Genomic DNA, 12355 nt, shown 5'->3' with positions numbered 1-12355 from the left:
ATCAAATAACAGGCCAGGGTCAGTTCCATAGCAGTCAGAGGTATAGACAGTTAAGGCAGCAGGCCGAGCTGTGGTTGAATAATAGGCTAGGGTCAGTTCCGGAGCAGGCAGAGGTATGTACAGTTTAGGAGGTAGGCAAAGGCGTGGTCAATAAACAGTCCAGGGTCAGTTCCGAAGCAGGCAGAGGTATGTACAGTTTAGGAGGTAGGCAAAGGCGTGGTCAATAAACAGTCCAGGGTCAGTTCCGGAGCAGGCAGAGGTATCTATAGTTTAGGAGGCAGGCAGAGGCGTGGTCAATAAACAGTCCAGGGTCAGTTCCGGAGCAGGCAGAGGTATCTACAGTTTAGGAGGCAGGCAGAGGCGTGGTCAATAAACAGTCCAGGGTCAGTTCCGGAGCAGGCAGAGGTATCTACAGTTTAGGAGGCAGGCAAAGGCGTGGTCAATAAACAATCCAGGGTCAGTTCCGGAGCAGGCAGAGGTATCTACAGTTTAGGAGGCAGGCAAAGGCGTGGTCAATAAACAATCCAGGGTCAGTTCAGGAGCAGGCAGAGGTATCTACAGTTTAGGAGGCAGGCAAAGGCGTGGTCAATAAACAATCCACGGTCAGTTCAGGAGCAGGCAGAGGCATTAGGAGGCGTGAAGGCAAATTGCAGACATTCAAAATGACGTTTCCCATACTTCACTAAAAATGTAGAGAAGTATGGTAACGGTGGAAACAGTCACCTTTGCAGAGGCCTGGTTGGAAAGGACACTGGGGACAATAAAAAATGGTGTCTCGTCTAACTCCTCTTGTGGAGCACCCCCGACAGTTTTTTTTTTTTAAATCTTTGGCCTCTTTCTCTGGGAGGGACTTTTTTGTGAAAATGGCGTTGGTGGAGTCTGCTCCCTGCATCTGAGTGAATGCTTTCTGGTGGGCCTTCAGGGTACAAAAGGGCGGTGACAATTTCCTCTTGATGGCGAAGAAAGGATACGGGGGTCTCGGTGGATTTGTGGTTAATCACATATGTATTATAAATGGCCAAATTGAAAAAAAAACTAAATAGAGACCTTCTTGTACCAATGGTGGGTTCTTCTTACAGCAAGGTGGGGCTGGATCATCTGATCATTGATGTCGGCTTCCCCCATGAACAAATTGTAATCATGAACACATTCTGGTTTCTGGATTGGGCCGTTCCTCCCGGGAACGTACATAGGGGTCATTGTGAACTGATGAAAGCATGTAGAGGTCTCGTTTGTCCCTCCAATTGACGGCCAATATTTCCTCGTTCCGCAAAGTCGCCGACTCCCCTCAGAGTCTTGTATACCTACTAGCTCCCACGGGGGCCACATTCTAGATTTTTCCTCCGGTGAAGATTGTGGAAAAAGGGCAAACTGATGTAGTCATTATCAACAAAGAGAGAATGACTCTTTTCAAGGAGTGGATATACAAGCTCCCAAACGACTCCAATGTACTCTGGACATGAAGGGGGATGCAGCTGGGCGTCCCTTCCTTTGTACACTAGGGAGCATGAAATTGTCCAAAATGTCTTGGTATAAAGAGTTCCTTTCACTGGATCTAAGGGGCCAAGCCCAACCCCTGAAAAACAACCCCCACACCATAATCCCCCCTCCACCAAACTTTACACTTGGCACAATGCAGTCAGGCAAGCACCGTTCTCCTGGCAACCGCCAAACGCAGACACGTCCATCGGATTGCCAGACAGAGAATCGTGGTTCGTCGCTCCAGAGAACACGTCACCACTGCTCTAGAGTCCAGTAGCGGCGTGCTTTACACCACGCCACCCGACACTTTGCGTTGCACTTGTTGATGTAAGGCTTGGATGCAGCTGCTCGGCCATGGAAAACCATGTGACTGATGTGGTTGCACTGAGACTGCACTGATAATCTGGCATTGATGAGGTGGCACTGATGGGCGCTGATGAGCACACACTGATGTGCACTAATAGGGCATTGTAGTGGCACCAATGAGCACTGTAGTGGCACTGATGAGCACTCACCGATGGCACTGTAGGGCAGAGATGATAAACTCTTACTGATGAGCACTGTAGGGCACCGATGAGCACCGTAGTGACACTGATGAGGACTGTAGTGACACTGATGAGCACCGTAGTGACACTGATGAGCACTGTAGTGGCACTGATGAGCACTGTAGTGACACTGATGAGCACTGTAGTGACAATGATGAGCACTGTAGTGGCACTGATGAGCACTGTAGTGACAATGATGAGCACTGTAGTGACACTGATGAGTACTGTAGTGACAATGATGAGCACTGTAGTGACACTGATGAGTACTGTAGTGACAATGATGAGCACTGTAGTGACACTGATGAGTACTGTAGTGACAATGATGAGCACTGTAGTGGCACTGATGAGCACTGTAGTGACACTGATGAGCACTGTAGTGGCACTGATGAGCACTGTAGTGACACTGATGAGCACTGTAGTGGCACTGATGAGCACTGTAGTGACACTGATGAGCACTGTCGGGCACAGAATCAAGCAAATAGCTGCACAAACTCACACTACAGCGATGTATCTTTCTCCTCACACTCGGTATCGGTGTGAGGAAAGGAGAGAGCTGAAATGGACATGACCCCCGATGTACAAAGTGATCACTCGTCATTGGACAGACACTTCCCTCCACCCATCACAGCCAGCAAATAACAGAGCAAGTAACTCCGGGAGAATTACTCTGTGATATCTTATTAGACCCGGGAATGGGGCAGAGGACCCAAGGTACATACCCCAGGTGTCTAGGTCGAGGAAGGCCTAGGGTGAAAATCTGAGTTTTGCTGCCAGCTGAACCCCAGAATCTCCATATAGGTGATATAAGACCTTCCTTATCCTCCCTCCTGGACAACAACGAGATTATTAAAGATTACATTTCATGGGAGCGGGCCTGCCCTTGTACAACATGTCCAAGTTGAAGAAACTGAAAAAAAAATCTTTGATTTAGAATGAAATATTTGGGCTCTATACCTCAACCCTTTAGACTTCCACAAACGAAATCCTTCCAGTTCCTTCAATTCCCCATAACTAGAGTCATTCCATAGTGGAATAAATACAGAATAACCCCCTAATACTTGTAATAGGTTACATTTCCTGCCATGTTTTATCTATAAATTTAACCATTAAAATGTTTTTATTACGTTTTTATTATTTCTCGTCTCAAACAAGGATGGACCAATCAGTGAGCAGTATGGGTGGAGGAATGTATTTAGTGTTAATGACCCACCTGTGCTGATCTCTGTAGGAGTGTCCTCCTCTATAAATGTCCCCGTTATTCCATCCTCCTCCATAGACTGCTGATCATCCCTCACATACCTCTCTTCTTCTTCTGATTTAACCTCAAATTCTATATCGATTGGATCTCCACTCTAAACCAAGAGAATGAGAGAGAATATCATCTGTAAAATATAAGCTTTATTATTGTGACATCACATAAGAAATCCACACATCTTCTCCATGAGTCTGTTTTATAATCTCTGTCCCACCAACCTTGTAACATTGAGGGATGGTGTGACCTTCTTGTGTGGAATACAGAGGACGGGGACATCTCTCTGGTGGGTTCCTGTAGCTGGATGACTCCACCATGGTGTCCTGGTACAGATCTTTGTGAACTACATCCATCACCTCATCCTCATCTTTTATCTCTTCTTTAACCTCAACTTTAGGATCTCTCAGGTTTCCACTCTGAATATATAATAAAAATGACATCAATGGTAACAATGCAGATAATGTACAGATCCTAATGATACTATCAATGATTGTTCCTCATCTACCTGATGATGGTGAGGGATGGTGTGACCTTCCTGTGTGGAATCCCGGGAATACAGAGGACGGGGACATCTCTCTGGTGGGTTCCTGGTATTAGGTGGCTCCATCATATCCTTGTGTCCTTCTGAAACCTCCTCCATCACTCCATACTCCTCATCCTCCTCTTTATACTCTTCTTTTACAATATTATCCTTGGGGTTTTCATTCTGAAAGATATAATAAAACACCCATTGTAACAAACACACTTGTATAACAATTGTAACTACCAATAATTGTCAGTCATCTACCTGATGATGATGAGGGATGGTGTGACCTTCCTGTGTGGAATACCGGGAATACAGAGGACGGGGACATCTCTCTGGTTGGTTCCTGTAGCTGGAGGACTTGGCGTCCTGGTACTGATTTTGGTGTCCTTTTAGAAACTTTGACTCCTCCATCACCTCATCCTCCTCTTTTATCTCTTCTTTAATAACAATTTTAAACTCACTCAGGTTTCCACTCTGAATATATAATAAAAATGACATCAATGGTAACAATGCAGATAATGTACAGATCCTAATGATACTATCAGTGATTGTTCCTCATCTACCTGATGATGGTGAGGGATGGTGTGACCTTCCTGTGTGGAATCCCGAGAATACAGAGGACGGGGACATCTCTCTGGTGGGTTCCCATTACTGGATCCATCTGTAGGAAACACACACACTGACTGAATACATTGTTTCTATGTGTTTATCAGATGATGGGGGATCTAGGTGGACCCTCCGTACTGCTCTCTCCTTTACAATAAAGTCTCCTCTTACCCGGTGATGTGAGGGGCGGCTGATTGTCCATCATGACGTCCTTGTAGAGATCCTTGTGTCCTTCTAAATACTCCCACTCCTCCATGGAGAAATAAACAGTGACATCCTGACACCTTATAGGAACCTGACACACACAATGATACAGTCACCATCCAGACACATCCCTTGTGTAGAACCTTCACAGACATCGGGAATAGTTATTTTCTCTCTTCTACATAAAGCTTATAAAATACAAACATTTGCATTATAAATCCACCCCTCCCAACACAGCCACATCCCATATTATCCTATAATCCGTTAGTATAGACTGAGGAGGTGATTGGTGGGAAAGGTGACACATCTCCAATATGAAGAGAATGTTCCGGCCCCATAAGTGGGGGGAATGTTCTGCCCCTGAAGGGGTTAATCTGGGTTTCCACACTATATATATGTGTATCATCATCTGCTGGAGATAAAAGACATCACAGTGACTATGGAGGAAGAGGACGGACATGACGGGGGGGGTTACTGGGTGTAAATAGAAAATAAGATCTTATTACCTCCTCCGCTGCCCCTTCCAGCAATGTCTCCTCTGTACTTCTTCCCGACTCACCTCTCACCCGGAACCTTCTATTTATAACTGACATCACTTCCTGTGTGTACCTGACATCACTTCCTGTCATCCGTAGAGACTTCCTGTCTGGGTAGGATGTAGAGGTGAGATCACCACCTTGTGGAGCTCAGAGGAACTGCAGCCCCGAGAAATGTCTCGTAGTGTGAACACGGCCTTGTGCTGTGTGTGTGTATGTACTGTATATCCTTATAGATGGGGTCATCTCCACTCCCGCCAAGGGGGAGAGAAATATATTACTGCCTAGTCCAGCCTTTCTCAGCCAGGGTTCCTAGAAGGTTTCTAGGGGTTCCTTGAGCAATGAACAATTTCTGTCTCTCAGTACCAACTGATATCTATGATCTGTAAGGGGGTCAGTCTTCCCACTGATGACAATATACTGTAGGGGGGGCCCTTTTCCTATTGGTCACCAATGTAAGAGACCACTACACTGACCACTGATATAAGGGGGGTCCTTCTCCCATTGGTCACCAATGTAAGGGACCACTACACTGGTCCCAATGGACTTCTGAGCGCTAACGGATGACCTTGCATTATTGTTGGGAAAGGGTATACCGATCAGGGTAATGGAATGGATGGCTTGGCTCTTATCCCCCTTTTCCTTGAATATTCGCTATTGTAAGACTGATTCTGCTTTCCAGCCAATCAGGAAATGGGTCCGGAGACCCATTTCTCGATTGGCCAAAAGGAGAATATCCCCTATTGGCCGAGGGAGGAGACGCACGGCGAGGACACCGCCGTGATGCCGAGAGGGAAACACAGAGGGAGTAGAGTTGCCACCTCATCCCTTTAAACCCGAACACATATTAATTACACAGGTTCTGTGGCTAATTGAATGCAGGTAAGGCACTAAGTAAGTTTAATTACCACCTTAATCAGCCACAGAACCTGTGTAATTAATATGTGTTCGGGTTTAAAGGGATGAGGTGGCAACCCTAAGAGGGAGCCCGTCGCCCGTCTGGAAGCACTGCCCGGTAAGTGTTGTGGGTGACTGAATGACAAACCTGACGAGGATGGGGATAAAATGTGGTGCAGGTGACCCAACCAAGGGGGGATTGGGCTGGCTGGCTGTGCACTGTTTGCCGCCCCCTACCCCCCCCAAAAAAAATATACCACCGGCCGCCACTGGTATACGCCTCCCCCTTTCTTGGTCAGCCAAGCTGCATATTTGGATTAAGGGTCTGGTATGGATTTCCTTGGGGACTTCACACTTTTATTGTTTGTTTCTTTGTGGGGATCCCCTTAAAATCCATACTGGACTCAGTTTGAGATGTATTTTGGGGGGCACAACACAATTGTTTTTTTTTTTCACTCTTTTTCTATTAGAAGGAAGCCGACAATGAAATGTCATTTGCCGGCAATTTTTATTTTTCCTTTTTAAATGTTGGCCGCTGCTGCAGCACTTTCTGAACATCTCAGGAGATGCCCCTTCACAGGCAGGATTAGGACTCCCTGAGGCATTTTACTTAAAGTAATTTGACATTTTTAATGTTCCATTTTAAGCATCTAGACATTCTGGGCAATATTTAAAATATATTATTTTTGCATTGGTACATGCTTTCCAGGGCATTGGCCAATCTACCCCCCCCAGTGCACATTCTTGATACTATTTCTATTGATCTCAATATGGTGAGTGACATTTTTGCCCATTTTTCTTTGCAAAATATCTCAAGCTCTGTCAGATTGGATGGAGAGCGTCTGTGAACAGCAATTTTCAAGTCTTGCCACAGATTCTCAATGTGATTTAGGTCTGGACTGTGACTGGGCCATTCTAACACATGAATATGCTTTGATGTAAACCATTCCATTGTAGCTCTGGCTGGATGTTTCGGGTCGTTGTCTTGCTGGAAGGTGAACCTTCGCCCCAGTCTCAAGTCTTTTGCAGACTCTAACAGGTTTTCTTCTAAGATTGTCCTGTATTTGTCTCCATCCATCTTCCCATCAACTCTGACCAGCTTCCCTGTCCCTGCTGAAGAAAAGCATCCCCACCACATGATGCTGCCACCACCATGTTTCCCAGTGGGGATGGTGTGTTCAGGGTGATGTGCAGTGTTAGTTTTCCCCCACACATAGTGTTTTTCTTTTAGGCCAAAATGTTGAATTTTGGTCTCCTCTGACCAGAGCACCTTCTTCCACATGTTTGCTGTGTCCTCCACATGGCTTCTCACAAACTACAAACAGGACTTCTTATGACTTTCTTTCACCAATGTCTTTCTTCTTGTCACTCTTCCATAAAGGGCAGATTTGTGGAGAACACAACTAATAGTTGTCCTGTGGACAGATTCTCCCACCTGAGCTGTGGATCTCTGCAGCTCCTCCAGAGTTACCATGGACCTCTTGGCTCTTCTCTGATGAATGCTCTCCTTGCCCGGCCAGTCAGTTTAGGTGGACAGCCATGTCTTGGTAGGTTTGCAGTTGTGCCATACTCTTTCCATAACCCTGCTTTATACTTCTCCACAACTTTATCCTTGACCTGTCTGGTGTGTTCCTTGGCCTTCATGATGCTGTTTAATCACTAAGGTTCTCTAACAAACCTCTGAGGGCTTCACAGAACAGCTGTATTTATACTGAGATTAAATGACACACAGGTGGACTTTATTTAATAATTAAGAGACTTCTGAAGGCAATTAGCTCCACTAGATTTTAGTTAGGGGTATCAGAGTAAAGGGGGCTGAATACAAATGCCCCCCCCCCCCCACACTTTTCACATATTTATTTGTATCATTTATCATTTTACTTCCACTTCACAATTATGTGCCACTTTGTGACAGTCTATCACATAAAATCCCAAAAAATACTGTACATTGATGTTTTTGGTTGTAACATGACAAAATGTGGAAAATTGCAAGGGGTGTGAATACTTTTTCAAGGCACCGTGTATGAAATACTCCTGACCACTGCACTCTGTACCCTGGGCTGTATATATGAGAACTGGTTACAAGTGGCAGTCTCCCCCCTTGTTAGTCTCCAGCAGTGCTGATCTACTCACACTGTCCTCTCTTGCTCCCGTGCCTCCACAAAGGGCTCCCCCATGTGTTATGGCAGGATCCTATCAGCACCTGAGCCTGGCACAAGGCAGGACACCCTTCAAGACTAGGGAGCACCCCTGAGGGCCACTGACAGCCTCCTCTGCACTGTATCTCCATCTTCCACCTGACTACCCCTGCTGGCATGGCCCATGTCTATTTATGAAGTGGTCTCAGCCCCCTTCCAGCCAGCCTCTGAGGATTGGCTGAGGCTCCATAAATATTCAAGGCAGCTCCTCCTAACCTCCACCCACTAACTCTAGAAGATTCTCCAACCTTCTAGACCAGGGGGAGGCACCAGAGAGCTGCCAGGAATAGTCACCCAGCCCTGACCTCTAGTAAAACCTGACCCAGCTTCCATAGCTCAGGCTTACCCCAGAGCTAAACTATGTTTTTACCTTCTCTAACTTCTAATCCACACTACACAAACTGCTAGCACATACTAAAGGGTGCAACACTTAGATCTGACAGTAAAGCTGTGAGTGAGGCCAGAAATCTGCTTCATAAATGGATCCTTCCTCATCTCATTCCTGGTTATGGAAATCTATATTACCAGTCCGGTATCAGAGTCTCGGTAAACTCGAGGATTAGATATTTTACAGGCGTGGCCAATGGTGGAAATTGCCAAATAACAAATTACGATGCTCAGGGAAAACTTCCCCAACCTCCCTACAATGGTGGAATCATTTGTCACGGAGACTAGCAGTACCCTTCTGGAACATTCTGGTGAAGGATAAGTGCACTTTCAGACCTCGTCACAGGGTTGTAAATGCTATACAGCCACTGGATGGCTTCTCTAGACTCACCACGTTTGCCGGGCTCGGATATCCTACCTACAGGCCCAGCATTGGCATGGTGGGTGCTTTCAGGTAGGGGAGAGAGACCAGAGAACATCCGCTCACTGGTCACCCCTAGCTAGAATGAACCCAGAAGTGATGTGTATTGGGTCACTTCCATGTTTAGTTCTATCATTCCTGGCCGCTGTGGACGGAGAACCTATGATTGGAGCCCAGTCTGCTCTCCATTATCTTCAGTGGAGGGCAGCAGAGACATAAGGTACCTAATAGAACCTTCATGTCTCATTAAAAAGAGAACCTGTCACAACATAATGCTAACATATTGGGGGTTATTACTTATTAGTCCATTAATTTATTGCAATAAAGTTAACCACTTCCAGCCTAGGCTGATTTTTTCGCGTAGGAGTGGGATGACAGAATCTATTCTGGCATCCCACTCCTACGTGAAAAAATCATAATTTTTTGTTAGAAAAATACTCAGAACCCAGCTAGCATAATCAACTGCCTGCATGTAGTATTATTAGTATGATAACCCCTGCACTTGTCTTCAGGTAGCTATACTGTAGGTGCAACTGTGCAGGGTACACAGTACACTAACTGGAAATACATCAAGAGCCTACACAAGCACCTGGCTACAGGTTGCTATACTGTAGGTCAGACTGTGCAGGGTACACAGTAAAGTACAGGGGGTCCCCTACTTACAAACATCCGACTTACAAACGACTCCTACTTACAAACGGAGGGAGACAACAGGAAGTGAGAGGAAATCTACACCTAGGAAGGGAAATTCACTCCTGTAAGAGTTAATATGGGAAAAAGGTGTCACCACTGATGCTTTATCACCTATCCTTATTTCCCTAATAACCCCAAATTTTCAAAATCCAATTGTCATTGGGACAGAAAGTGAGGTGAAATCTTCTGAACAGGGGCACACACGGCAAAACAAATGTTACAGGGGTGATAACCCTTCCCTATGCTATCTACAAAACTTAAAAATAGATTTTTTGGCTGGAGCTACACTTAAAAAATGTACCAGTTCCGACTTACAAACAGATTCAACTTAAGAACAAACCTAAAGTCCCTAACTTGTTTGTAACCCGGGGACCCCCTGTAGCTGGAAATACTTCAATGAGCCTAAACAAGCACCTGGCTGCAGGTTGCTATACTGTAGGTCAGACTGTGCAGGGTACACAGTACAGTAGCTGGAAATGCTGTAAAAACACCTGCCTGCCTGTCAGTATATTAGGAATAGAAGAACAGGATCTAGCTAAACTGAATACACTGTATGTATATATATTGTACAGGACGCCGTGGCTGGGTCCTGGAAGGACGCTATGTTTCCCCTCTGTTTGGACTGTGGTCCCTTTAAGGGAACAAAAAGGGTTAACCCACCTGTCAGAGGAAGTGGGTTTAAAACAAGACAGGAAGTTGGAGAGGGGGTGGAGGAGTGTAAAGGAGAATGTGGATGGTGGATGGTGTTTGTTGTGCAGCAACAAAAGTGAATAGCAGTGTCCTGCCTGGAAGTCTCCTGCCAGGGGAAGCTACCTGCAACAGAAATTAAGGACTGTTTAACTGCGATAGCAGTTCTGGACTTTGCAAGTCGGTGAGACTAAAACCTTTTTCTTTTGTTTTTGCTGCTGTAAAGCTATTTAAGTTCAATAAATCTCCTTTTGAGTGAAAAGCCTGTGTCCTGCGATCTAGCTGGTCCCCCAAACATTACAATATATATATACAGATGCATATACATAGACACACACACACATATATATTATATATACACACACACACACACACACACAACACCTGGGATGCATATATATATATATATATATATATATATATATATATATATATATATATATATATATATATACATATACACACAATACACTGTAATTGCAGCCAACTGACTCGACCTGCCTACTCTAACTTAAATCAAATGACACTGTCTCTCTGTCTCTCTCTCTAAACGCCGGAACAAACTACACAGGGCCACTGTGCAGGTGGCCTTATATAGTGTGGGGCGTGTACTAAACCCCCTGAGCCATAATTGGCCAAAGCCTCCTTGGCTTTGGCCAATTACGGCTCTCTGTTCAGACGGCGCTGTGATTGGCCAAGCATGCGGGTCATAGTGCATGCTTGGCCAATCATCAGCCAGCAATGCACTGCGATGCCGCAGCGAATTATGGGCCGTGACGCGCCACTCGAATTTGGCGCAAACGGCCCATATCGTTCGTAATTCGGCGAACGATCGAACATGCGATGTTCGAGTCGAACATGGGTTCGACTCGAACACGAAGCTCATCCCTAACTGCAAGTTTAACGCCATATAGTTCTGTGCTTTACTGCAAGTTTAACGCCGTATATTTCAGTGTGTTACTGCAAGTTTAATGCCATATATTTAATTGCATTACTGCAAGTTTAACGCCGTATAGTTCTGTGCATTGCTGCAAGTTTAACGCCATATATTTCTGTGCTTTACTGCAAGTTTAACGCCGTATATTTCAGTGTGTTACTGCAAGTTTAATGCCATATATTTAATTGCATTACTGCAAGTTTAACGCCGTATAGTTCTGTGCATTGCTGCAAGTTGAACGCCGTATATTTCAGTGCATTACTGCAAGTTTAACGCTGTATATTTCATTGCGTTACCACTTTAAAATTACAGAGGAGGTCTTGTGCTAGAAGTTTTGCTCTCGCTTTAATGTCCGCATGAGGTTTAAACACCAATTACATATGCGGGCCTGACCTTCGTTTGCATTAGAGCACGGGAGGATGGGAGCGCTATAAAATGTATTTTGTTTATTTTTACACTTTCCCTTACATTTTTTGTTGATCACTTTTATTCCTATTACAAGAAATGTAAACATCCCTTGTAATAGGAAATGACAGGTCCTCTTTATGGAGAGACGTGGGGTTTATAAGCCTAAGATCAAAAAAAGCAAAACAAACGGCAGTGTTTACATCCATCGGTGCCGGAAGTGACGTCATGACGTCGCTTCCGGCCTCTAAGGGTCATAGAGATGGTCAGGGACCATCTGGTCCTCGGTCAGCTCTATGGTAAACAGTCGCCGCCGGTGGATTTATTCTCCGGCTCGCCAATTGCACGGGCGAGCCACGAGAAGCACCGGGACCCCTCCACCCGTAAAAGCAATCAAGCGGCTAAACAGCTGCTATGATTGCTTTTACTTTGCAGGGAATCGTCGGCTGAAAAAAAAAAAAAAAGATATCTGCAGCAGTGAAAGGATTATTGTGAGCTAGACGGGATCACTCTGCTGTGGTCACACCTTAGAGCTCCCCCTAGCTGCAGCCTGGTAATAACACTGTTGGGAGGTGAAAG

At 45.3% G+C, this 12355-nt stretch overlaps 2 protein-coding genes across 2 annotated transcripts in view; both read right to left on the bottom strand.

Annotated features, from left to right (window-relative positions):
* Nucleotides 1–12355, bottom strand: part of LOC141104900 (uncharacterized) — an 83748-nt gene that overhangs the window by 33772 nt on the left and 37621 nt on the right. The window lies entirely within an intron of this gene.
* The window catches only part of LOC141105474 (uncharacterized), a 73778-nt gene that overhangs the window by 26244 nt on the left and 35179 nt on the right, over nucleotides 1–12355 (bottom strand). Inside the window, exons 5-6 of the mRNA XM_073595325.1 lie at nucleotides 8688–8748; nucleotides 4220–4279 (exon numbers count right to left, since the gene is read on the bottom strand). Coding sequence (XP_073451426.1) covers nucleotides 4220–4279; nucleotides 8688–8748 — 121 coding nt within the window. The remainder of the gene's footprint in view (nucleotides 1–4219; nucleotides 4280–8687; nucleotides 8749–12355) is intronic.

This window comes from Aquarana catesbeiana, linkage group LG08 (assembly GCF_042186555.1).
Source record: "Aquarana catesbeiana isolate 2022-GZ linkage group LG08, ASM4218655v1, whole genome shotgun sequence".
NCBI lineage: Eukaryota > Metazoa > Chordata > Amphibia > Anura > Ranidae > Aquarana > Aquarana catesbeiana.
The sequence above is the reverse complement of the archived record's forward strand: the minus strand, read 5'-3'. Positions and strand labels throughout refer to the sequence as shown.